Source organism: Panthera onca, chromosome A1, assembly GCF_046562875.1.
Source record: "Panthera onca isolate mPanOnc1 chromosome A1, mPanOnc1 haplotype 2, whole genome shotgun sequence".
Lineage (NCBI taxonomy): Eukaryota > Metazoa > Chordata > Mammalia > Carnivora > Felidae > Panthera > Panthera onca.
The window spans coordinates 29958986-29985739 of record NC_138339.1 but is presented as its reverse complement, the minus strand read 5'-3'; the positions used below and the strand labels follow the sequence as shown (position 1 = coordinate 29985739).

At 36.6% G+C, this 26754-nt stretch overlaps 1 protein-coding gene and 1 non-coding gene across 3 annotated transcripts in view; both read left to right on the top strand.

Annotated features, from left to right (window-relative positions):
- The window catches only part of NUP155 (nucleoporin 155), a 76189-nt gene that overhangs the window by 28538 nt on the left and 20897 nt on the right, over window positions 1-26754 (top strand). For both annotated transcript variants that reach the window (XM_078445073.2, XM_078445076.2), the window contains exons 12-22: window positions 391-491; window positions 3208-3378; window positions 5106-5216; window positions 6542-6636; window positions 7371-7459; window positions 8369-8431; window positions 8927-9074; window positions 10401-10467; window positions 11478-11593; window positions 20521-20618; window positions 23642-23772. In XM_078445073.2, coding sequence (XP_078301199.1) covers window positions 391-491; window positions 3208-3378; window positions 5106-5216; window positions 6542-6636; window positions 7371-7459; window positions 8369-8431; window positions 8927-9074; window positions 10401-10467; window positions 11478-11593; window positions 20521-20618; window positions 23642-23772 — 1190 coding nt within the window. The remainder of the gene's footprint in view (window positions 1-390; window positions 492-3207; window positions 3379-5105; window positions 5217-6541; window positions 6637-7370; window positions 7460-8368; window positions 8432-8926; window positions 9075-10400; window positions 10468-11477; window positions 11594-20520; window positions 20619-23641; window positions 23773-26754) is intronic.
- Window positions 12580-12708, top strand: LOC132682612 (small nucleolar RNA SNORA30/SNORA37 family). Its single transcript, XR_009611784.1, has one exon. It is a non-coding gene; the product is annotated as a small nucleolar RNA SNORA30/SNORA37 family (small nucleolar RNA).

The window sequence follows — 26754 nt, the reverse complement described above, 5'->3', positions numbered from 1 at the left end:
CACTATATACACTTATATACTATAAGTGTACAAGTACACTTATAGTATACAAGTGTATACTTGTACTATATACACTATATACACGTTAGCTAACTTGACAATAAATTATATTTAGGGGAAAAAAATAGAAATTTTAAGATGTGAAAAAAGTGTTTACCCAAAAGAAATGAAGTAGAAGATCTGGAACACTTGATGATTCTACCCTACCAATAATTATATGTCCTTTTAGGGGATTAATTTTCGTTTATTTTGTAACTTATTTACTTACTGTGATGTACGTTATGTATTATGTGTTATATGTATTAATATTAGTAACTAATATTACTAATTAAGGTAATTAGGGATGCATATTATTTGGCATTCCATAAGATTTTGTGTTTTAAACTTTAGGTATTCTACTGATGGCAGCCTCAGAAAATGAAGATAATGACATTTTGTGGTGTGTTAACCATGATACATTTCCTTTCCAAAAGCCAATGATGGAAACCCAGGTAAGTTATCCTGAGAATCTTAAGGAACTTTTTATATATTTTATAATATTAACTGAAGAGTAAAATTGTAAGAATCTTTATGTTGTGATATTTATCTTGAATACTCATATATGATTAGAAATTGAAAATAAGTGAATTCTGTTAATTCTTTGTTTTTCCTCTGAGGTTGGTTAATCATTAAAAATATGTTTTGACATTGGAGCCCTTTTAGAATGGTTTTCATAATGTACCCCAAAATGCATGTTTTTTCTGAAATGGCTTTTGTCCCATTTAAATAGATTTTCAGTTATTTAATTATGAGGTCATCCACTATAGTTATGACTTAGAATTTTATCTTAATGATGCCTTTAATTTATAGTTCTGCCTGCATTCAAAAATTTGTTTAATTGTAGAAATTTTCAAGTGTGCACAAAAATAGAATGATAAATCGAACCCCCATAATTAAAGAATTACCAACCCTTTCCCCATCTTGTTTCATATCTCTCCCCTGCATATACAAATGTACACACACAAACACATGGTTGTGTTTTAAAAGCAGATATCACCACATATTCCATGATGTCGACACGGAGTTCCTAGGTAAGGTTTGCCGCCCCGGCCTGCCTTGGCCCAGTCCCACACCTGGGCTGCTCGTCTCAGCCCTCAGCATAGAAGGAGCTAAGGAGACGCCAGTGCCACCAAGAGTATGGCTAGGGGAGCCATCTATGCTCCTTCCCATTGGTATCTCCTATTTACCCCTATCTGTTAATCCTTAATGCCCTCGCATAACCCATGCTGCTTGGCCCCTGAGGATGCTGATCAAACCAAATAAATATACTCCTTTTGGAATCATCTCTTTAAAGGGATTTTTGGTTCCAGCTGCTGCCAACTGCTTCCTGGTTATTCTCAAACTTAAGCCCTTTTAGTTATGAGGAGCAGGAAAGGTATGTAGATGACAGGAAGAAGAAAGCATCCCCAGGGATGGGGGCATGGTTTGAATGGGCTCTTCCAAGTTTCTGACATGGCCCAGGGAGCTGGGGTAGAGGGTGGGTATGGAAGCAAAAAGCATTTTTCTCATTCTTTTTTTTTTTTTTTTTCCCATTATTTAAGCTTTACTGAGCACTGGCTATGTGTCTCATCCTGTGGTAGACTGTGAGGATTCAGAACTCATTAAGATACAAACCTTATCCTGATGGAAGCACATTGTTAGAAAGTGCAGGTTTGAATTCTGGCTCCCATTTCCTTAAAGCTGTGGCTCAAAGTGTTTAATGTATCTGTGGCCCTCAATTACTTTGTCTATAATAGGTATAAGAATACTGCCTTTGTGGGTTTGTTGTAGGATTAAATGAGTTCATGTGTGTAAAGCACTCAGCATACTGCCTGGCATATATGAAGCGCTCAATAAGTGATTAAAAATGATAACTGTTATTTTTTTTAGCAAATACTATGCATCATATCCTTTCATTTGTATAATACTTGTTCCCAAATATGGACTTTTAAAAAGAAAAACAGTTACCAAATATAAATGTAGTGCATGGACTTTAACCAAATTATACTCTCCCCAAAACAGCTATATAAGACATTAGAACAATGGGGAAATTCTGTATTGACTGGGCATTAGGCTATTGTTAACATTCTTAAATGTTACAGTAGCATGGTTATCTAAGAAAACACCCTTATTTTTAGGAGATGCATGGAAAAGTATATAGCAGTGACATATATCATTTTCAAATGGTTCAGTTAAAAATATATATATATATATATATATATATATTTATATATGGCAAAATGCTAACAGTTATTGAATCCAGGTATTGGGAATATAGACATTTATTGTGCTTTAAACATTTTTAGAAGTTTGAAATTTTTTATAATAAAAGTACTTTAGAAAATTAAAACACTTTAAAAAGAAGTAGCTTAGAAAGCAAAAGCTTCAGAAGAGAACAAAAATCTGTATGTCAACGAAGGGAAGTATTAAACCTATCCAATCTATCCTGGAAAGATGGTAGGATATAGTTTTTGGTTATTGAAAGAATTGTAATCCTAGTAAATACTGTTCACAGTTAATCTATTTTTTAAATGAAGTTTATGTATTTATTTATTAAAAAAAAATTTTTTTTTAACATTTATTTATTTTTTAGACAGAGAGAGACAGAGCATGAACGGGGGAGGGGCAGAAAGAGAGGGAGACACAGAATCAGAAGCAGGCTCCAGGCTCCGAGCCATCAGCCCAGAGCCCGACGCGGGGCTCAAACTCACAGACCGCGAGATCGTGACCGGAGCTGAAGTCGGAGGCTTAACCGACTGAGCCACCCAGGCGCCCTATGTATTTATTTTTGAAAGAGAGGCAAGAGAGAATCCCAAGCAGGCACCATGCTGCCAGTGTGGAGCCTGACCCTGGGCTCCACTCCATGACTGCAAGATTATGACCTGAGCTGAAATCAAGAGTCGGACACAACCGACTGAGCCACCCAGGCACCCCTGTTTACAGTTAATCATAAGAAAATTTTGCCTCTGCCTTCTAGTATGAAAGATTATTGTCATAGAAGATGGCCTTATTAGAGGAATAGACAGTAGAACGTTAAATAGAAACTTGAGAATGTTCACATTCATGGGTTATTAATTTATGAAATTCTGCATTTTCTTAGAGATTAGACCTATATATTTTTCCTTTTTACAAGGTTTTGCTTTATGTAACTTTAATAACAGGTATAAAATGTTTATTTCTTATGTGTAGATGACAACCCGTGTTGATGGTCATTCATGGGCTCTCTCTGCAATAGATGAATTGAAAGTAGATAAAATTATTACACCCTTAAATAAGGATCATATTCCCATAACTGACTCACCAGTTGTGGTACAGCAGCACATGTTGCCTCCAAAGAAATTTGTTCTCCTCTCAGCACAGGTATGTACACGTTCTCTTAAGGTGGGGTCAAAAAAGAAGCAGTGTTTAATGTTAAGATATTCTGCAATATTTGCTTAATAGGGTCATTTACTTAAGTGCTTCAGGAAGTTTTATTCTTAAAGATATTCTTAAGGAATAATTTGTTAAGTACCAAAAATGCAACAAAAAACTTGTTTATAAAGTGTTATACTTTTTCTGAAGCAGCATTTTTTAGTACCAGTGTTGAGTGGCATAAAATAAAATAACCCAAGTTTTTTGTAATTCTCACTTATTAAAAAACATTGTTTGGTATTTGTTTTTTGAATAGTAATGCATTAACAAAATTCAAATGGCATAACAGGGAGTACGCAGAGTAAATCCTCCCTTGCAGTTGAGGTCCCTTCCCTACAGACCCATGTATGTCATCAGCATCTGTGTGTCCTTCCAGAGGTGCAGATGTACAAACTATAAAATAATGGTAGTGTATTCTATACGCTGTTTTATATCTTGCTTTTTATATTTCAGATATATACTTTAGAGATCTTTCCGTATAATCATATAAAGAACTTTCTCATTTTATGTTTGAAAGGTTTTCTCTTATATGCATGTGCCATATTTTATGAGGCCCCTATTAATGGATTATCTGTTGCTATTTGTAATGCTACAGTCTTGTGCATGTATCATTTTCTGTTTGTATGAATAAAGCTGTAGCACTGCATCTGCTGGGTCAAAGAATATGTGCATTTCTAATTTTGATAAATGTTGCCAGATTCCCCTGTATTCATACATATATGCATATATTCAATATTGATGAATATTGAGTGCCTATTTCCTTACATCTTGTCCCAACTATAATACATCATTTTATTAAGAGTAAGATGGACAGTCTTTTTAAATGTTTATTTTTCTATGAACTATCTATTCCTATTTTATTGAATTTTCTTTTTCTTTTTGATTTATAGAAGCTCTTTATTAAGGAGACTTTTTGTAATTTTAGTGTCATATTTTTCCTAGTTTCTCATTTTGTTTATTGACATTTTTCCCCTAGGGATAAAGCATATAAGTAGTCAAAATTTTCTGTTATCTTTGGGAATTATGAAATTAGCAAAAAACAAAAACAAAAACTTCCTCATTCTGGGGTGTATAAAAAGTTCACCTATAGTTTATTTCAGTACTAGTATAGTTTTATTTTGTCATTTAAATCTTTGATCTGTTTGGAGTGTATCTTGGTGTATGATTAAGGATCCAGCATTTTTTTCTAAATGGACATACTTATGCCAACATGATTAATGGATAATCTAACTTTAATCCTCTGCTCTGAGGGACACCTTTTATCATATTCTAAATTCGAGTGTTTACTTGAACCTATATCAGAACTTTCTAAATCTAATAAGAAAACACTGACCTTCACCAAAGAATAAATCCCAAATTAATTTAAAAGGCTCTGGCTCTGTAGATACGACATTTTATAAACCTGTGTTTTATGCCTGGTGATAGTACATGCCCTATGAACATGTCATGTGTCTTACAGAGCAGTGTTTTCTTCTTTAATTTTGTTTATGGACGTATAGATCTAGTATAGGTTGGGAATTGAAATGTAGATGTTCCTTTTGACTGGTTTGCTTGGTATTCTTGAAGGGTTTTGTTTTATTGATTTTATTAAGTAAAATACCAGGGTCAGTTGATCCAGCCATGCTCTATAAATCTATTATTTATGTATTTATGTGGTTTTTTTTTTAACTTCTTAGGGGAGTCTTATGTTTCATAAACTTAGACCTGTAGATCAACTGAGGCATCTACTTGTGAGTAACGTGGGTGGAGATGGAGAAGAAATTGAAAGGTTCTTTAAATTACATCAGGTAATTATTTGTATTTTTTTTTTAAATATATTTTAAACAATGAAACAATGGGAGTCAAAGCTCAATTTTATGTAAGTTAGGATCAAAATACTATAATTAACAGGCAATCTTAGCAGCCTTCCTTTCTTTAGTCACTATGTATATACTAATATTTGGGAGCAGTATTAATAGGTAAAGCTTATGCAGTAAACTCAGATTTCCATTTGTTATTGATAAGTTCTTATTAAAGTATACTAGTAAGAGACTGATGTTCTAACTTATATGATAAAACACAAGGCATTTTTTATGAACAAATCTTTTTTTTTTTTTTTTTTGCCAATGACCTGAGGAAAAAATTAGGGGCAATAGTGATGGGGCCGTTAGTATTTCAGAGCCACAGCTACAATTGACAAGGTAAAACTCAGAAAGCTTAAGATCAAGAATATCAGATCAAAGTTCAATACAGAGACACTGGATTCAAATCACCAGCTCCACCACAAGGGCAGAGTACTTGAATTCCTGTGGGCTTCAGTTTCTTCATGTGTAAAACATGCATTCGATAGGGGCGCCTGGGTGGCTCCGTCGGCTAGCTTCCAACTCTTGGTTTCGGCTCAGGTCATGATCTTAGAGTTCGTGAGCTGAAGCTCTTTATAGGGCTGTGCACTGACAGTGTGGGGTCTGCTTGGGATTCTCCCTCTCTCTCTGCCCTTCCCACACATGCACGTGTTCTCCCTTTCTCTTGCTCTAAATACATACATACATACATACATACCAAAAAGTATGCATTATAGTAGTATATGATGTGGGGATTGATATATGTTGTCCTCTTAAAATAGTACCTGGCACGTGACAGGTACTCAATAGATATTAGCTACTGTTGTTATTTTCTAAAAGGTAAAAAGACCATGAGGAAAAAAAATTAGGGGAATAAACTAAAATAGAATCTAGATAAAAAGAAAAAGAAAGGACCCTTTAATGATAGTGCCTATGATAAATTTTCTCCTTTTTCATACCACCTGATCTCATTCACTTAGCAAATATATATTGAGCACCTGCTCTGTGCTAGGCACAGACTTAAACACAGGGTACAGCAATAACCAAAACTTCTTTGTAAATGTTTATGTTTGGGGCGCCTGGGTGGCACATTCGGTTGAATGTCCAAATCTGGATTTCAGCTCAGGTCATGATCCCTCAGTTCATGAGATCGATCCCCACATAGGACTCTGCTGACAGCACAGAGCATGCTTGGGATTCTCTCTCTCCCTCTCTGTTCCTCCCCTGCTCATGCTTTCTCTCTGTCAAAATAAACATTTAAAATAAAATATATATATATTTTTTTTTAACAGGAAGACCAGGCTTGTGCAACTTGCCTTATCCTTGCTTGTTCCACTGCTGCTTGTGACAGAGAAGTATCTGCATGGGCTACTCGGGCTTTCTTCAGGTATATGTCCGTTTTCTTTTGTTCTTGCCCACTTTTTTAAGTGGTTGCATTGGCCAGCATGATGGTTTTTAAGGGCTTGCCAAACAGTTGAGGAAGTATTTAGGCAAGTTACTAAAATTCTTTTGCAAAAGGTTGAAATCTGGAAAGATTATAACACTAATGGAAGTTGCTAGATTAGCACAATGTATGAATTGTTACCCTTGCTCTAGGTAACTTCTGTCTAATATTCTTTTTTCACCTCTTTCTACTCCAGTTACTATATCTTTTGTATTTCCTGTAACACTCTACCGACTCTGCTTTATTTGTATCATTGGCATTGAGGGATTCTGAATCACTTTAAGGAAACTTGGTATCAAAGAAATATTTTTATTTGGAAAATATTTAGCTAAAGATAAGAATTTGAAGTCTTATTTGTTTAAAACAATTTTTCCAGTGCTGTCTAACCATAATCTGTATAAAAATTACAGTGTCATATACTCTTAAGTAAATTCTGGATAGTACTGACCCTTCTTAGAAATTGCTAGAGTCCCTTATAATTCTTTCTGGTAGAGATTCAAGTCAACATTTATTAAGTATTATAAATCTATGCTTATATGTAAGCATTATAAACACAATACATAAAGTCTCTAGTGTTTAAAGGATTTATTTGGGAGCTAAGCAAGACTTGGAACAATTCCAGCTTTTAAGGTGGATAATTTCGCTGAATAAGATTAGCTTTTTTGTCACAAAAACAGGTATGGTGGTGAAGCACAGATGAGATTTCCAACCACTCTCCCTGCTCCAAGTAACGTGGGTCCCATCTTAGGGTCTCCTGTCTACGCTAGTGAGTATGAAACATTGAAATGAGACTATTTCTTTTTTTTTTTTCAACATTTATTTATTTTTGAGAGACAGAGCACCAGTGAGGGAAGGGTAGACAGATGGGGGAAGGGACACAGAATCCAAAGCAGGCTCCAGGCTCTGAGCTGTCAGCACAGAGCCCGATGCAGGGCTCGAACTCACGGATCGCGAGGTCATAACCTGAGCCAAAGTTGGACGCTTAACCAACTGAGCCACCCAGGTGCCCCAAAATGACACTATTTCTTTTTTTTTTTTTCTTTTAATTTTAAATGTTTTTATTTATTTTTGAGAGAGACAGAGTGGGGTAGGGGCACAGAGAGAGGGAGGCAGAGGCGAGCTCTGTCCTGAGAGCAGAGAGCCCGATGGGGTCTCGAACTCACCAACCGCAAGATCATGACCTGAGCCAAAGTCAGACACTCAACCAACTGAGCCACCCAGGTGCCCCGAGACTATTTCTAATAGTTTGAACTTTAGAAACTATGTAGTTTCCATATAGCATATTTTAACGAACAAACCTTTTCATTATATCTTGTTTACTGCTACTGTTTTATTGGGTGAATAATTATATAGATGTCCAACTCTTGAAAGTGATGATATGGTAACATTGAGTTCTTTATGTTAGAGAACAAATAATACATAACCAGTGTATTTACAGAACTCGTTTGACATTCAAAAGGAAGGAGGTGAATGATTTAATGAGTAAACCCCCACCTCAATGTTTTCCAAAGTGGAGATAGTTAGAAAGTTCCTGGGAAATAAGAGGAGTCTCTAAATCTTGAATATGTCACAGATGGTACCACTCCTCACTCGTGCTTAGAAACAGCTTCTCTAATTTCATCAGATTTAAAGGATTGAGAAATTATTTTATAAATCTTTATATTCTTCTTTTCAGGTTCTCCTATTCCTAGTACTAGTTCATACCCAAATCCAACATTTCTGGGAACACCATCTCAAGGTACTTGTGTTCTTTATTTTACATTGCTATACTATTTGAAGAGCTAACACTGTTATTATCCTAAAAACTTAGTTAAAGATTAACTTGCCCTATTTAATACGAATCACATCCAAGCAAGTATTGACATTTGGCCATGAATGCCTTTGCATAGGAACACCTTTAGCAGTGTACCTGGAAAGCTCCTTATTTGGGTACCAGGATTTATTTAGCCATGTCATCTGTATAATTAGCTCTGTTTGACTCCCAGTTTAAGGAGTAGTGATTGCAAGCTTTCTTTCCTTTTATCCTGCAGGCTGACACTTGAAAGCCTACCTGGGAGCATCCATCCAAGTCTGAGTCTCTTCTTTTCAGGGAAAACCAAATTCAATATCTGTTTATACTAGTATTTTTGTAAATATTCTTACCTTTGGGTCTAGACACGCAGGCTTGGGTTATTGAGAATTCTGAATGTTTAAGGTTAAATTTAAACGTCTGTCTTTATTATGTGCATACAAGGTGTACACCCTCCTGCCATGTCAACACCAGTGTGTGCTTCAGGAAATCCAGCAACTCAGGCCGCAAGTATGACTTGTATGGCTGCACCAGAGATCGTGTACTCTGGAAAACACAATGGTATTTGCATCTACTTTTCTCGAATCATGGGGTAAGTTTTGTATGGAATAACCCAACTATTGCTCACCTTGTCCCATTTTGTGTGAATATTTTTAACTCTAAATTTGGGCCATCATTTATTTCTATTAAATTTTACTTACAGTTTTAGTTCATTTGTTCATTAATAAGATTGTATTCTACTGTTTAACTTTTTTATCATATAACCACCTATATTTGTTGCTGTGGTTTACATATATGCATATGTATACACGTACATATTAATACGTAGTGTTCCAAACCACTCCATAACTCAGTGACATGTGTCTGCAAGTCAGCTAGGCAGTTCTGGTCTTGGCTAGGCTCACTCATTTATATGCAATCAGCCATGAGGTTGAAGAGAGCTCTGCTAGTCTTGGATTCGCACATGTTTAGGGTCATGTTTGTATGCTGGTCTAGAATGGCATCTGCTGGGACAGCTGGGTTGTTCTTCACATGGTTTCATCCTCTAGCAGGTTAGCCGGGGTTTATTTTACTTGGTGGTAGCAAGGTCCCATGAAAAAGGGTAGAAATTGGCAAAGCCTCTTGATAACTGGGTTTAGATTTGGCTTTACCATCACTTTCACTTCATTCGCTGGACCAGGGGAATGTCTCCCGGCCAACCTAGATTCGAAAATAGAATCCAGGGGTACCTGGGTGGCTCACTTGGTTGAGCGTCCAACTCTTGATTTCAGGTCAGGTCATGATCTCACGGTTTGTGAGTTCAAGCTCTGTATCAGGCTCTGCGCTGATGGTACAGAGCCTGCTTGGGATTCTCTGTCTCCCTTTATCTCCACCTCTCCCCTGCTTGTGCGCGCGTGCGCTCTCTCTCTCTCTCTGTCTCAAAATAAACTTTAAAAAAGAGTCCATTGAAAAATGGGAAATACATTCCTTGTTATGAGAGGCACATTGAACTCATAAAGGATAGGTATAAGGAGGGATAAAGAATTACAACATTTTTGCAATTAGTCTGTCATATCTAGTTAATTGTCCTGTCTGCTGTGTATTTGTCTTAGATTTGAGATGTATGCTTTCATTTCAATCATTTGCTCAAAAATGTGAAACACTGCAGCACTCCTTTATAAGTTTGTTTTTGCATTATAAGCTTTCTTGTTTATAACTCACTGCCCATCGTGTTTTGATTTTTCTTCGACAGTATTATGTAAAATATCTTAGGTATGTCAGGTTTAGACATTTTCTTGTTTTCCATCTTTTGGATAACTTCATGAAATGTTAAATGAAATCATTGCTGTACTTTAATAAATACATAGAGAGGAATTTAGTACATATTGTAATTGTTTTGTTTATATGGCATAATTGTTAAAACATGTTTTTATTTCAGAAATATCTGGGATGCTAGTTTAGTTGTGGAGAGAGTATTCAAGAGTGGCAGCAGAGAGATCACCGCAGTAAGTGTGTCGTATAATAGTATTCCTTTGTTGCGATGTAACCAGTTTATGCTGTTAATTGGGTAGATTGTTTCACATTTCTTGATGTTATAAAAAGATGCAGTGGGCGTTCTTTTGTGTACATGTCCAATAAACTCCTTGCCCAGGTCTGTCACTTATAAAATGATGAGTAACTTTCTTAATATTTCAGTCTGATACTTCACTAGAAAATGAGAATAATAAGACATCTTTCTCTTAAGGTTGTTGTGAGGGTTAAGCAGAATAAGTCCTAATAACTTAATATTACTCAAAGCTACTATTTAGTGCTTTGCTTATATGCCCCCCCAAAAACTCCACAGACCAAGTACTGATTTCCATGTGTTGGTATACTTTGTAGAGTGCTTTAAAAAAAGATTCTTTAAAACTTTGTATTAACATAAATTCAGGTAGTAAAATTCTTTTAACATAAAATAGAAATGCAATTTATTTTAAGCTTTTTCTTTTTAAATTGGAAAGATATCAAATATCTTTTCAATTCTGATACTCTTTTAAAAGTTCGTGTTTCTAAGAATAAGAATGTATTTACTTAACATAGTATATGATTTCATTTATCTGAAGTTCAAGAACAAGCAAAGCTAATCTGTGGTGATAAGAAAAGTGGTTACCTGGGATATGGAATAACTAATGACCAGGAAGGAGCATTAGAGAACTTTTTGGGTATTAGAAATATATTGTGGTCTGGGCAGTGACTGTATTAAAAACGTAAAAAGCTATCAAGATGTTTGTTTAAGGTGTACTGATTTTACTGTCTGTAAATTATACCTAAATCAAATCAGAGCAGGACAGGAGGGATGTGGTATCTAACCCTTTATTCTGGTCATGAAGCATAAATTGATAAATAATTACGTTTTTGAAGATAGGATACTTCAAAATTGAAAGTTTACATTGAGTTACAGATATAAAAGTATGTGTTTTACATATACACTTTTTCAGTGTTTTAAAACTTTGGAAAATACTTTTTTTCCTTACAGATTGAAAGTAGCGTTCCCTCCCAGCTGCTGGAGTCAGTGCTACAAGAACTAAAAGGTTTGCAAGAATTTCTAGACAGAAACTCCCAATTTGCAGGAGGACCATTAGGAAATCCAAAGTAAGAATAAATAAGATTTATTTACTCATTTTCCCTTTTTTCTCCAAGATATAGTTCACATGTTATAAAATTCATTCTTTTAAATGTTTAGTTCAGTGGTTTTTAGTATATTTATGAGGTTATACAATTATCACCACTATCTAATTCCAGAACATTTTCATCACCCCAGAAAGAAACTCTTAACCCATTAGCAATCACTCCCTGTCTTAGGCTGCAGTAACAGTAGTACCATAGAATGGCTTAAACAACAATCATTTATTTCTCACAGTTCTGGGGGCTGCAAGTCTGAGATCACAGTGCCAGCATGGTTGGGTTCTGGTGAGGACCCTCCTCCTGGTTTACACATAACTGTTTTCTTTGTGTGTCCTCACATGGCAGAGAGAAAACGAGGTGACAGGTTCTCTGGTCTCTTCTTCTAAGGGTGCTAATGTCATCGTGGGGGCTTCACTGTTGTGACCCCATCTAAACCTAATTACCCCCGAAGGCCTACATCCTAATGACGTCAGGTGGGAATCTGGTGAGACACACTCGGTCCATAGCTCTCCCCGTATGGACCGACACACTCGGTCCGTAGCTCTTCCAGCCCCTGGCAACCACTGATCTGTCTCTATGCGTCTGCCATATTCTGGGTCTTTTATATAAGTGCAAATGTGTGGACTTTTGTTTCTGGCTTCGTTCTTTTATTCTGTTTTCAAGGTTCACATGTTTTAGTGTGTATCAGTACTCTTTGTTTCATTTTTCATTTCATCAGGTGATGCTCATTTGGTTGTGAAGCTTTTTGGTTGTTATGAATAAGGGTGATGTGAACATACCTGTAAAAGTTTTTGTGTGGACATGTTTAGGATGAGCTTTTTTTTAATTATAGAAATGGGTTTGTTGTAAAAAATTTCACTGCCCAGAAAATTTATGATCTGAAGTATAACATAAAATATCTTGATACTCATAAAATGTCTCACTGTGCATTTCTTTAAAACTATGTTGCAAACATAGCACTTTCACAGGTCCTCCCCCAGACAGTGGGGCCCGGATTTGGTAGCTGGTGCTGAAAGAAAACCCTTGATTGCATCCTTGCCCTGGGACTATGCCAGTGGCAGCTGTCACTCAGTGGGACAGAGAGACTGTTCTGTGACATCATATTCAACATTGTACATTTTCTCCTGCTGTTCTAACCTTAGGTCTTCTCCCTAGATAGATAGATAGATAAAAATAGATAAATCTGCAAATAGAGTCTAACTAGGCATACTTTTATGAAACATTGTATATACTTAGTGTATCTTTTAGAACATTCCAAATCAGTGGAATAAATTATTTTTATATTGGCTTCGTATTTTTCCATTATTTATAGGTGTTTGTGTACTTGTTTAGTAATTTTCAGATGAATTTTTTGGCAAGTAGAATTGGGTATGAGGGCTTTTTAAAATGTTGGTATGCAGTATTGTCTCATGAGAAAATTATACCAATTTTCTTTAATATTAACCTTTGGAACACTTTAACGTATATCTTTTTTTTTTTTTTTTTTAATGTTTATTCATTTTTGAGAGAGGAAGAGTGCAGGAACACGAGCAGGGGAGAGCCGGCTGGCAGGGGGGGAGGCGGGGCACAGAGGATCCAAAGCAGGCTCTGCACTGTCAGCACAGAGCCCAATCTGGGGCTTGAGCTCATGAACCATGAGATTATGACCTGAGCCACCCAGGCACCCTAAATTATATCTTCCATACAAATTGATTTCTTCCCTCTTCTGTTAACTTAGTTTAAGAGTCTTTATCTTTTAATAGGATAATTTAACTTCTTCCCTTGTAGTTGGCATTCGTTATATGTTTGATCTTATTCTCACATCCTTAATTTGTGCTTTTTGTTGTGTTTTCTGTTTGTTTTTCTTTCCTTTCCCATCCCCTTATTTTACTGTATTGATCAGACCTCTCCCTACCCCAAACACAGACTTAGAAGTTTTATATATGATTTTCTTTCTCTGGTAGTTAGTTTTAAATTCTGAAAAATACACGTCTGTCAGCATTAATAATTGGACAGAAGCTATTAATCTTTCTTTTTTCCCCTGCCCTCCACCACTATCCTTCCTGGAAATTATCTGGAATTTTAGTTGTAAGGTGCTTTTGTTGTTGTTGTTTATTTGTTTTGTTTTTTCACATTATGTTCTTCTTTTAATAGTTCCTTAGTGTATTGAACTTTACAGTTATAACTGCAAATGTCTGTTAATTTTATACCCTGCACCTTTACTAATTTCTCTTTAGTTAGTAGTTTTCTCGCTGAGTTTTTTGGATTTTTTAAATATGTAATCCTGTCATCTGCAAATAGAGATAGTTTTACCTTTTTCCTGTCTATCCGTAGTTGCTTTCTCTTGCCTGTGTAAGTTAATGTGTCCAACACAGTGTTAAACAGTGGTGGAGATAAAGTGGGCATCCAGATCTTATTCCTGACTTAGTGGGAAAGCTTGTAATGTTTCCCCATTAAAGAAGATGCCTGCACAGATACAATTTATCATACTAAGAAAGTATTCATCCATTTCTGTTTTATTGAATATTCATATAAAATGAGTATTGGAGTTTGTCAGATGTCTGCATTTTGCAGAGATGATTGTATTTTTTTCCTTTATTAACAAATTTCCTAATTTCAACCAATATCCTTCATGTCTGCAACATTAGTCTCACTGAGTATTTTTTAATAGCTTCTTAAGATGTAATTTATATGCCACAAAATTCACTTATTTTAAATGTTTGGTTCAACAACTATTAGTAAATATATAGAATTGTGCAATCGGGGCACCTGGGTGGCTCAGTCGGTTGAGTGTCCAACTTCGGCTCAGTCATGATCTCACAGTTCGTGAGTTTGAGCCCCATGTTGGGCTCTGTGCTGACAGCTAAGAGCCTGGAGCCTGCTTTAGATTCTGTGTCTCCCCCTCTCTCTCTCTCTGCTCCTGTCCTGCTCAAACTCTATCTCTCTCTCAAAAATAAACATTAAAAAAAAAAAAAAAATTGTGCAACCATCACCACAGTCCATTTTTAGAACATTTCCTTCAACCCAAAGACATTTCTCCTGTCCATTTGCAGTCATTTCCTCCTCTTAGTCCCAATTATTAATCTATCCTATCTCTGTAAATTTGCCTATTTTTAACAGGTCATATAAATGGAATTATATAACTTGTGGTCTTTAGAATCTAGATTCTTTTGCTTAGCATATTTTGAGGTTCATGTTCAAGGTCTGTGTTGCAGCATAAATCTGTACTTGACTCCTTTTTATTGCCTAATGGGTATGGAATTGTAAGGTCGTAGTCATTTTCTTTCAGATCTTTGTGTATAGTTTGTTCCATTTTCTTCCTAAATTTTAATATTGCAGAGGAAAAGTGCATTACCTTTCTGATTCTCTTTTCTCTGTAAATGGTTTGTGTTAACTTTGAAAATTTTTATGCTATTTCTATTACTGAAGATTTAGCAGTTTTCCATAACATCTTTACTATGTTTTTCTTCACTGAGTGTTGAGAACTAAACTTCCTTAATGAGCATTTAGAACTAGACTTTTAAGCCTTGGTGAATTTTCTTTTATTATTTTTTAATGTACTATCTGATCATTTCCCTTCTCTTTGGAAAATCCCATCAACTCTCCTAGTTCTAGCCTCTGTTTCTTCTCTTTTCTTCCATAATTTCCTTCATTCCTTTTGTTGTAATGGTGGTCATTCTGTAAAGTACAGAATTCCTAGCATTGATGTTCTCAATTGTTAATTACATTTTATTTATTTACTTAATTTTTTTTTGTTTTAATATTTACTTTTGAGAGAGAGACAGAGCATGAACAGGGGAAGGGAAGAGAAAGAGGGAGATACAGAATCCGAAGCGGGCTCCAGGCTATGAGCTATCAGCACAGAGCCCGATGCGGGACTCAAACCCACAAACTGAGATCATGACCTGAGCCGAAGTCGAATGCTTAACTGACTGAGCCACCCAGGCTCTCCATCAATCACTTATTATATTTTAAATAGCATCTGTTCAGTTTCTCTGATAAATTTTTTTTCTGGCCATTATATTTTTAACTCTGAGAGCTCTTTTATTTTCCCTTTTTCATGGCAATTAACATTTCTAATGTGAATCCCAAATTTCACTAAGAATACAATGGATTTGTTTTTCAAGTTTTTCATATTTTCTACATTAGTTATTTCGTTGGGGGCTGTTGGTTTCAACTGCCCAGCATAGTCTGTCTTTTCCCAGCTAATAAATACATTGTATCTGGTGATATTTTTCTGGCTATATTTAGAAATTAAGGTATATACTGACTAGTATAGATAACCAGTATAGATCTACTCAGCAGTTGTTGTCAGTGTTCAGTAGCAGATCATTGTGTGAGAAAAATTCTTGTGACAGTTTCATGGCTAATTTTGCCCCAGAATATGATAAGAATATGGTAGGAAGCTGAAATTAGGTCAAGTGCTAGATTTCAACTCTCAGCATGCCAGACTAGTGAAGCTGAGGTTTCTCTTTAAGTGAGTTGGGAGACTGTAGCAGTGTCAACCCCCTGCATTGTTTAATGTACTATCATTTGGTTTCGGAGGAAATCTGAGCCTGGATGCTAGGGCCAACCAGATGAGATGTGATGTTCATTTTGTTTACTTTTTGCCAACGCTCTCTCCAACCCTTAGCAGTTGGATCTTAGGGTTCCCAGTTAGAGCTTAAAGTTGCCAGTGGACTCAAAGAAGGACCTATATTAGCAATAGGGTATTCCAGTGGATTACCCTGCTATGTTGATCCCATCTAATCTGCCTACTCCCCCTTCCTCATGTTTGTTATGATAACCTGGATTTTGCTAAGGAGCAGTATAACCAGCAACAGTAGACCCCTACTGCAGTCCTCTGCAACAAATCCACCATCTTGTTTGTGAGCAGTTTACCTCACATAGAAGAAGGTATGTGATTAAACTCGGCCCAGTCACCCTGTGTGGTAGAGGAGACACACTTGCTGCACTGATGTCCTGCATAATAATTATTTTAAATCCTCCCTTCAGTTATTTGGCTACCCTGATATTCATTTTATTTGGAAAGTCTGGATAAATGGTTACTTCTTTGTCTTTATTTGCCAAATTAATAGAATGAATTGGTTTCTAGCAGCCTTGAGAGATGAGCAGTTTTGGCTTTAAGGTATGTAGTAAAATCCACCCTTTTTCCGTGTGAGGTTTTAAGAGTTTTGGTGGATGTGTAGTGTCATGTAACTATCACCACAACCAAAATACAGAACAGTTCCATCCTGCCCCCAAGTTCTCTTGTGCTTTCTCTTGTATTCATACCCTTTTCTCACCCCTAAGCCTGGCCACAAATGAGCTCTTCTTTACCCCTCTACTTCGCCTTTTCTAATATGTCATATACATTGATTCTGGCTTCTTTTCTGTAGTCAGAGATTGATCCGTGTTGTTGCATGTATCATTCCCCTCGAGAATGTCAGTCTTGTTTATTTCAGCAAGCAATCTGCGTACTTAACTTCAGACCACAGGTTCTGCCTTGGATTCTGTGAGCACTGATTTCAGTATCAGCTTAGTTTTCAAAGCTGTTGCTATACTCTTTAGGTCTGTCCCATGCATGAGCCTCTCAGTTATTCTGGGACTTGTGCAGTAGTTTATATCTCAGTTCAGTTCTTCGAGTCTTTGCTGTGCTTCTTTGAGTATGTTCCATATATATATGGCTTCAGGGGTGAGCCCAGAGATTGTGTTGATCATACACAGACTTAGGGGATCTCCTTTCCAGCCCCTTTTTGTTCTGATTTCCCACAATTCTCTAGCCCCCAGGAACTCCTTTTGCTGGTCCTCGGGATAGAAAGCTAGTGTTTCCTTTCATTTTTCACTCCTTTGATGTCATAGTATTGTGGAAATGGTGGTACCTTTGGGGCAAGTCATCAAGAGAAAGAACTGATTTGCTTCAAACTTTTGGGACCACAAGCCCCCTTTTCCCAGTTTATCTGTTCCGGGGTTTCTCAGCCTCGGGACTGAAGATGCTGGGGACTGGGTAATTATTCATTGAGGGGACTGTCCTATGCATTATAGGATGTTTATGAGTATCCTTGGCCTCTGTTTACTAGATACCAGTAGTCCTCCCCAGTTGTGACAGTTAGAATGTCTCCAGACATTGCTGCATGTTCCCTGGGAGATTTACTGCCCATACAGTTTTGTTTTGTTTTGTTTTGTTTTGTTTTGTTTTGTCCATACACTTTTGAAACTCAGTTCACTTTTGAACAAAGCCAAAATAAAGGAGTACGGGAAAATCCCAGTATGAATGGCTTGTCATTTGAGTTTTGACTTCCCAGCTAAGTCTGTTTGCACTTAACTGACTTTTCAGAGTCCTGAGTGAGTAGTTGCTCTTTGTATTCCATCCAGGGTTTTCGGTTTTGTAGTCAGTGAAAGAGGCTGTAGCAGGCTTACTCCATCTAGGCTGGTGCCATCAGTCAAGGTTTTTATTAATAACCGTTATGAATACGTGGTTTTAAATGTATTTAGCGTGTTTCATTCACTGCAGATTGTTTTTGTAATGCAAGATGTCCCAATGTTTTGCCTCTTCAGTCTGCTTGAGTTTTGACAGTTTTCTGTCAGTATTTTGAGTTTTCTTTGGTAACTTCTTTGCTTCCTAATATGACAAGATGTTCTAGGTTCATTTGGTACAATTCCTGTCCTCTATCTGGAATCAGCCATTTCTCCAGGGAACCCTGATTTCTTTTGGTAGGAAAGGGTGTTAAGGATTATAGCTAGAGGTGTTCTTTGCTACTAGTCATGCTGTATGTTGTTTTGTCTGTATTTTCTAATAAAATTGCGAGTTTGTACTGTTGTGAAAGGTTTAAAATTACAGGGTTTTGCTCCATTTCTTTTATTTTTGTATTGCTTTTTCCCTAAAAATCTTATTTTCTATTAATATTGATATAATAATTTGCTTCATCCTACATTATACCTACCATAGTTTCAATAGTCATATACTTTTGAAGTTAAAATCTTTTTTTTAGCTTTCCAAAAATTTTTTTAATATGAAATCTATTGTCTCTATCAGTTGTCAAACAAAAATTTCTCCTGAAAGTTCATCATTCTTTTCTTCACATCCCCTGAAGTTACATTAAGAGCTGAAGTATCAGATTCTTCACGAAACGAGCCCCAAATGCTCTTATCTGCTCATTTCTCTCAGTGCCAGTATTACCTTACAGTAGGTTCTTTGCTTTTTGCTTTTGTCTTGATGTTTTTTCATCTGTTTTTTCACACACACACACACACACACACACACGGGCTCTTTCCGTACTTCGGCTATTGTTGCTAGTGCTGCTATAAACATTGGACTGCATGTGTCCCTTCGAAACAGCACACCTGTATCCCTTGGATAAATGCCTAGTAGTGCAATTGCTGGGTCGTAGGGTAGTTCTATTTTTAGTTTTTTGAGGAACCTCCAGACAGTTTTCCAGAGTGGCTGCACCAGTTTGCATTCCCACCAGCAGTGCAAAACAGATCCTCTTTCTCTGCATCCTTGCCAACATCTGTTGTTGCCTGAATTGTTAATGTTAGTCATTCTGACAGGTGTGAGGTGGTATCTCATTGTGGTTTTGATTTGTATTTCCCTGATGATGAGTGATGTTGAGCATTTTTTCATGTGTCTGTTGGCCATCTGGATGTCTTCTTTGGAAAAGTGTCAATTCATGTCTTTTTCCCATTTCTTTGCTGGATTATTTGTTTTTTGGGTGTGGAGTTTGAGAAGTTCTTTATAGATTTTGGATACTAACCCTTTGTCTGATATGTTGTTTGCAAATATCTTCTCCCATTCAGTCAGTTGCCTTTTAGTTTTGCTGATTGTTTCCTTCGCTGTACAGAAGCTTTTTATTTTGATGAGGTCCCAGTAGTTCATTTTTGCTTTGTTTCCCTTGCCTCTGGAGATGTGTTGGGTAAGAAGTTGCTGCGGGCAAGATCAAAGAGGTTTTTGCCTGCTTTCTCCTCGAGGATTTTGATGGCTTCCTGTCTTACATTGAGGTCTTTCATCCATTTTGAGTTTATTTTTGTGTATGGTGTAAGAAAGTGGTCCAGGTTCATTCTTCTGCATGCCGTTGTCCAGTTTTCCCAGCACCACTTGCTGAAGAGACTGTCTTTATTCCATTGGATATTCTTTCCTGCTTTGTCAAAGAGTAGTTGGCCATACGTTTGTGGATCCATTGCTGGGTTCTCTTTTCTGTTCCATTGATCTGAGTGTCTGTTTTTGTGCCAGTACCATACTGTCTTGATGATTACAGCTTTGTAATTCAGCTTGGAGTCTGGGATTGTGATGTCTCCTGCTTTGGTTTTCTTTTTCAAGATTGCTTTGGCAATTTGGGGTCTTTACTGATTCCATACAAATTTTAGGATTGTTTGTTCTAGCTCTGTGAAGAATGCTGGTGTTATTTTGATAGGGATTGCATTGAATATGTAGAGTGCTTTCGGTAGTATGTAAAATGGTATTCTTAATAATATTTACCTTATAGAATTGGGAGTATTAAATCATTGGTGGAGGCAAAACAAGTGTTCAATAAAAGGAAGCTATTATTTATTATCCATCTATTCTCAGTGGAACTTTAAGCATCTCAGAGATTAAAATGCTTCAGTTTCACATCATTATCATTGATTTGTCAGTGATTATTTCACTATTCTACAGAGGAAAAGAATATTTATAGTGTATTCTAGTTCATTTGTGTGAAATAACCAGAACAGGCAATCTTACAGAGACAAAGTAGATTAGCAATTACTTAGGGTAGGAGTAGGAGAGATGGAGATTGACTACTAATAGGGAGTGGGTGAAAATATTCTAAAATTAGACTGTGGTGACAGTTGCACAACCCTATGGGTATATTTTGAAAAACTAAATTGTGTACTTTAAATGGTTGAATTTTATCTCAGTAAAGCTGTTGAAAACACAAATTCTGGAATTTCTGTTTTAGTACAACTGCCAAAGTGCAGCAGAGGCTAATAGGATTCATGCGTCCTGAAAATGGAAATACCCAGCAAATGCAGCAGGAGCTGCAGAGGAAGTTTCATGGTAAGTTATTCCTTCTGATCAGTTAACTGAACATGCCCCCAATAAAGAGTTCTATTCAGTGAATAGAAAACAGTGGACATCTCTCAATAAGATTTAGTTTTTTGGTAACCCAAATATTTTTTATTAAAATAACATCAGTATGGTTGGGAAAAGTGGGACAATATGGATCTCTTGTATTTCCATAACTTTCAACCCATTAATTTTTTTTTCCTTTCCTTTACTAGAGAACATTATACACACCTTTGTTTAATGAGTTTTTAATTGTAAAATAGACATAAAATTTACCATTTTAACCATTTTTAAATATACAGTTCATTGGCATTCAGTACATTCACACTGTTGTGCAGAGGTCACCACTATCCATCTCCAGAATTTTTTCCATCCTCCTGTACTAGAACTCTGTACTCATGAAGCAGTTTCTCCTGCCCCAGCCCCTAACAGCCATCATTTTTGTTTTTCCTCTCTGAATTTGAGTACCTTATATACCTCCTATAAGTGGAATTATACAGCGATCAGCTTTGCAACTGGTTTATTTCAGCTAGCATAATTAACGTCTTCAGAGTTCATCCGTGTTGTAGCATGCGTCAGAATTTCCTTTCTTTTTAAGACTTAATGTTATTTCACTGTATGTCTATATACGTTTCCCCTGCTCCCTGAAAGTGGAGTGTTCCTGGGAAACCTTTCATAAGCTAAACGGCATAAAGTGAAGAAGCAATTACCATTCATTGATATGGAAAAGTTTTTGAGCATTCCCAGACACAAAAAATAACCTTTCTTAGGCTTTTCTGTTCGTTAAGACACATTTTTTTTAAGTTTACTTATTTTAATAATCTCTACACCCATCTTGGGGCTCAAACTCACCACCCCAAGATCAAGAGTATCAGGCTTTTCTTTTCTTTTTTTCTTTTTTTAATGTTTATTTTTGACAGAGAGACAGAGCATGAGTAGGGGAGGGGCAAAAAGAATGGGAGACACAGAATCCAAAGCAGGCTCTAGGCTCTGAGCTGTCAGCACAGAGCCCTACATGGGGCTCGAACTCATGGACCACGAGATCACAACCTGAGCTGAAGTCGGAGGCTTAACCGACTGAGCCACCCTGGTGCCCCAGAGTATCAGGCTTTTCTGACTGAGCCAGCCAGGCGCTCCACCTTAGGACACATTTAGAAATAAAACACAGATGCCCAGAGACACATTTCAAAGCTATGGCGGTTTAACGCTGAGATGCTGCGTGTGGTTTCTGGGGAGGGTGCTTGGAGGGGTGCATGCTGCTTCTGTAATGGCTCACTGCAAAACCAACAATGAATGCTGTTTTGGGGTTTTTTTCCATGAAAGCGAAAATCCTCTTTGAATTTCTTTCAGTTAATGATATGAGGTAGTAATGTAGGTCTTTCATAGAAGCACAGTGATGTAACATGAACTTTCAAAAAGCAGAGAATACCTATACCACACTTTGTTGATCCATTCATCCGTTGGTGGTGGACACTGGGTTGCTTGCATCTCTGAGGCATTGTGAACAATTCTGCTATGAACGTGGTCATGGCAGATCATATGGTATTCTGTTTTTACCTTTTGAGGCACCACAATACTCTTTTCCATGCACCATTTTACATTTCTACTAGTAGTGCACAAAGTGTTTCAGTTTCTTCACATCTTGATTAGTAACACATTTTTCTAGAGTTAAAAATGTGAATTGAACTTTTTTTTGGTCTGTTATAAATAGTAACAACTAAGAACAAGGGAATGGGAAACTTCTTATAATCATCAATTATTCCAGAAAAAAATTGGAATAATTATAAATAATTATTTATATTTGGCCTGCCATGCAGTTTTTTTAAAGTTTTTTTAATTTTATATTGTTTGAGCCACTTATTCTGACTGATAGAACTTTGCTAATTGAGACCCAGCCATTTACTTTTGTTCTTGCTAAATCTGTTTTCTGTTTACTATTTTGTATGTTTTTTTCATCATTGCTGTTGGTATTTCACTAAGGCCTTAAGCCTGACAGTACCAAACATTGGTAAGGGTTTAAACAAAAGGGAGGATTCAAATTGTTAGGAGTGTATACTGAAATGACTATTTGGAGATCATTTTGATCATATCCTATAAAAGCTGAAAATGTATATATTCAAAGCCAGCAGTTTCACTTCTAAGGATACATCATAAAGCAGTCTTTATGAGACTTTTTTCCCCACAGTGAGAAATAATTTTACATTATGACCCTGATGTTTGAAAGCATACACACACAACTGAAACAAAACTGTAGGAAATAACTACCTGTTTTATACTCTAATATTTCTTTTCTTTTTTATTGTTTCCTTTTTTTTTTCCCCCCTATTTCTTTTTAAGAGAAAAAAAGCTATCATGCCTGACTGGTTTCATGGCTCACCAGTTTGTCTTACTCTGTGTGTGTGTGTGTGTGTGTGTGTGTGTGTGTGTGTTATTTATTTTTAAAATTTTGGTTAACATACAGTGCAATATTGGTTTCAGGATCGCCAATTTATCTTTATTGTTTTTTTGCCAGTTTATCTTAATCCAGGGTTTAAACAACATAATCCTAGAAAAATCTGACTGTGCTTTCCAGAGACCTTTCTTAAGGATGTTTATTACACTATTGTTTTAATAGCAAAGCATGGGAATATAAATATCCTTAAGGAGGAAGATGGACCCAACTGTGGTATACTTACATGATAGAACATCTAGTAATACTAGATTTATGTTTTTTAATATAGATAGCCTGTGAAAATGCAAGTGGATGGAAAAAGCATCAGTGTGAATTGTTTAGAAACTGCAGTGTTTTTGTCGTTTATGTGTACACACATGCACACAGAAGCACATATACATAATGACAACGTAAAATCATGAATTCAAGTCATGATCATGGTTACCTATGATAAGGGGAGGGAGGAGAACAATGAGGATTTCACCTTTAACTGTAGTTGTTTTTATTGATGTTAAAGTGTTGCCTTACTTTAAAATGAACTATGTCATTTTTTAAAACTTCATTAGTTGTGTTTTGTAATTAGAGGCTCAGCTGAGTGAAAAGGTTTCACTTCAGGCAATCCAGCAGTTGGTTCGAAAATCATACCAGGCTCTGGCTTTATGGAAACTTCTTTGTGAACATCAGTTCACTGTCATTGTAGGAGAACTTCAGAAGGTAGGATTTTTTTTCCCCTTAAGATCATACTGTTAATACTATGCTTATTTGTTTTCTTTTGAGTGAGCTTTAGTCTTACACTTGGGTTTGAGAGGGGGTTATTTTCGGAAGTATTTAGGTTATGATGACAGTATGTTATAGGAAGATTGCACTAAAGCATGAAAACTTGGGGGATCCACTTGGTCAAAACTGTAAGTTTTTACAATACGTGAGAACTTTATCTTGGTATGTGAATGAAATCTTTACCAAAGATTTTTTTTTTTTAATGTTTATTTATTTTTGAGAGAGAGAGAGAGAGAGAGAGAGACAGAGCATGAGTGGGGGAGGTGGAGAGAGGGGGGGAGACAGAAAATCTGAAGCGGGCTCCAGGCCCTGAGCTGTCAGCACAGAGCCTTGAACTCATGAACCGTGAGATCATGACCTGAGCCGAAGTCAGACACTTAATCAACTGAGCCACCCAGGCACCCTAAAAATATCTTTTTAAATAGATTATAACCTTTATTTGGACTTCAGATCCTTTTGGCAGTCTGATCAAAACTCTCCCCACCCTCAAAGAATGCATACACATACACAAAATTTTTGCATGTAATTTCAAAGAGTCCAATGAGTTAAACGTTTTTTTTGTTGTTTTTTTTTTAATTTTCTTTTTAATGTTTATTTTTGAGAGAGAGACAGAGAATTCAAAGTAGGCTCCAGACTCTGAGTTGTCAGGACAGAGCCCGATGTGGAGCTCAAACCCATGAACCATGAGATCCTGACCTGAGCTAAAGTCAGACCCTTAACCGACTGAGCCATCCACGCTCCTCTAAACATTCCGTTTAAAGAAAGGTGTTTACCATTGTAAGAAATGAATGGTTCATATTTCTTTTGCTGTCCTCATTTGAATCCTTTTTAAGTATAATGGTAATTTGCATTTATATAAATGTTAGGCATTCCACTGGGGGGAATGTATTCCTATCTATGTTTTAATTGTGAACATTTCTATTTTTTTTTTTTTTTTTTAAGTAGGCTGCACACCTGCTTGAACTCATGACCCTGAGATCAAGAGTCACATGCTCTACCTTCTGAGCCAGCCAGGCACCCCTAAATGTGAACATCTGTGAACATCTCTAAACATACACAAGAATAAATACTACATTATAGTCCCCATATACGCTTTACTTGTATTCAGCATTTTCAAGATTTTATCAACTCTCATTAGTCTGTTCTCTATTTTCTTTACTGAATTACTTTAAGGATGATCCTAGTCATCATGTCATTTCATGTCTATATACTTTACTGTGTAGTTCCTTTTTTTAATGCTTATTTATTTTGAGGAATGTGCAAGCACAGGGGAGGGACAGAGAGAGAACATTCCAAGCAGTCTTATCACTGTCAGTGCAGAGCCTGATACAGGGCTCGATCCCACGAACCATGAGATCATGACCTGAGCCGAAATCAAGAGTTGGACGCTCAACCAACCAAGCCACACAGGCATGCCTACTATGTATTTCTAAAAAATGGTGGGATGCAAGAGCGACCTGGCTGTGACATCTGTCAGCCCCATTGATCACCACTGTTGACTTGGCCTATCTGACTGGCTAAGCAAGTGTCCCATTCTTCCCTCAACATTCCATGTGCTTTCCTTTCAAAGCTGTGTGCTCAGAAGATGATCTTCCCTGATAGAGGAGGACTATTCTTTGGTCAAGGGTATATGAATAGCTGTGCTCCCCTACTAAAATCTCCAAACAAGCTCTCAAGGTCCATTTGTAGGAGAAGTAGGTGAGTCAAGCTTCCAAGGTTCCAGACATCCAAATGAGGCACTGTATTTGTATGTGGCAGTTTGCCTGAAAAAAATAATAAATAAATAAATTTTTTAATAAAATAAAAATTTTAAAGGGACATTTCTTTAGGGCACCTGGGTGGCTCAGCCAGTTAAACATCCAACTTTTCATTTCGGCTCAGGTCATGATCTCACAGTTCATGGGATCATGCCCCAAGTCGGGCTCCATGCTGAGAGAGTGGAGCCTGCTTGGGATTCCTCCACTTTTCACGTTCTCTTTCTCTCTAAAAAATAAAAATAAAAGGTGGACGTTTCTTTGAATAACAATTTTATTATCATATTTAGCAGTATTAACAATAGGGACACCTAGGTGGCTCAGTCAGTTGGGTAAACATCTGACTGTTGATCTCAGCATAGGTCTTAATCACAGGGTCATGAGTTCAACACCCCCCCCCCCCCCCCCCCGCTTGGGCATGGAGCCTACTTAAAAAAAAAAAAAAAAAAAAAAAAAAAAAAAAATATATATATATATATATATATATATATATATATATATATATATGGTTTTTTGATAAAACAAAGTTCTCGGTCTTAAAAATATCTTTTTACAGATTGAGTCTTTCAAATCAAAATCTAAACAGTTGGTTCGCTTGTTGAATTTGATTGTTATTTCTCTTAAATCTCTGTCAGTCCAGAGCCATTTTCCTTTCTTTTTCCCTTGCTGTTGCCAGGAAGGAATCAGGTTATTGGTCGAAGAATGTTTAACATTCTGAAGTTATCTTTTCTTCCTTGGAGTGAACTTGTCCCTCTGTTTCCTGTATTTTCTGTAAAATGGAACTTAAGTCTACAGAGCCTTGATTAAATTCAGGTCAGTTTATTTGAGGATGAAAAGAATACTTCGTATGAAATGGTTAGTGTGTCAGATTGTAGTTATTAGGAGACACAGAAGGTTTAATTGTACCCTTTTGGTGATACTGTTGTCCCACTTTTAGTGATACTAAGATTGATGACTGGATTTAGGTACTGCCAGTGTAAAATTCCCCATCCAACTTTCATCAACCGTTTGATGAATCATTATCTGAATCAATTATTTCATTTAGGATTATAAAGTGATCATTTTCTCAATGTGTGATTTCTTCCATACTTAATCACTGTACTCCTATGAAAAAATTTTTTTTTTCCTGGGCTCCTAGGTGGCTCAGTCATTTAAGCATCCAGCT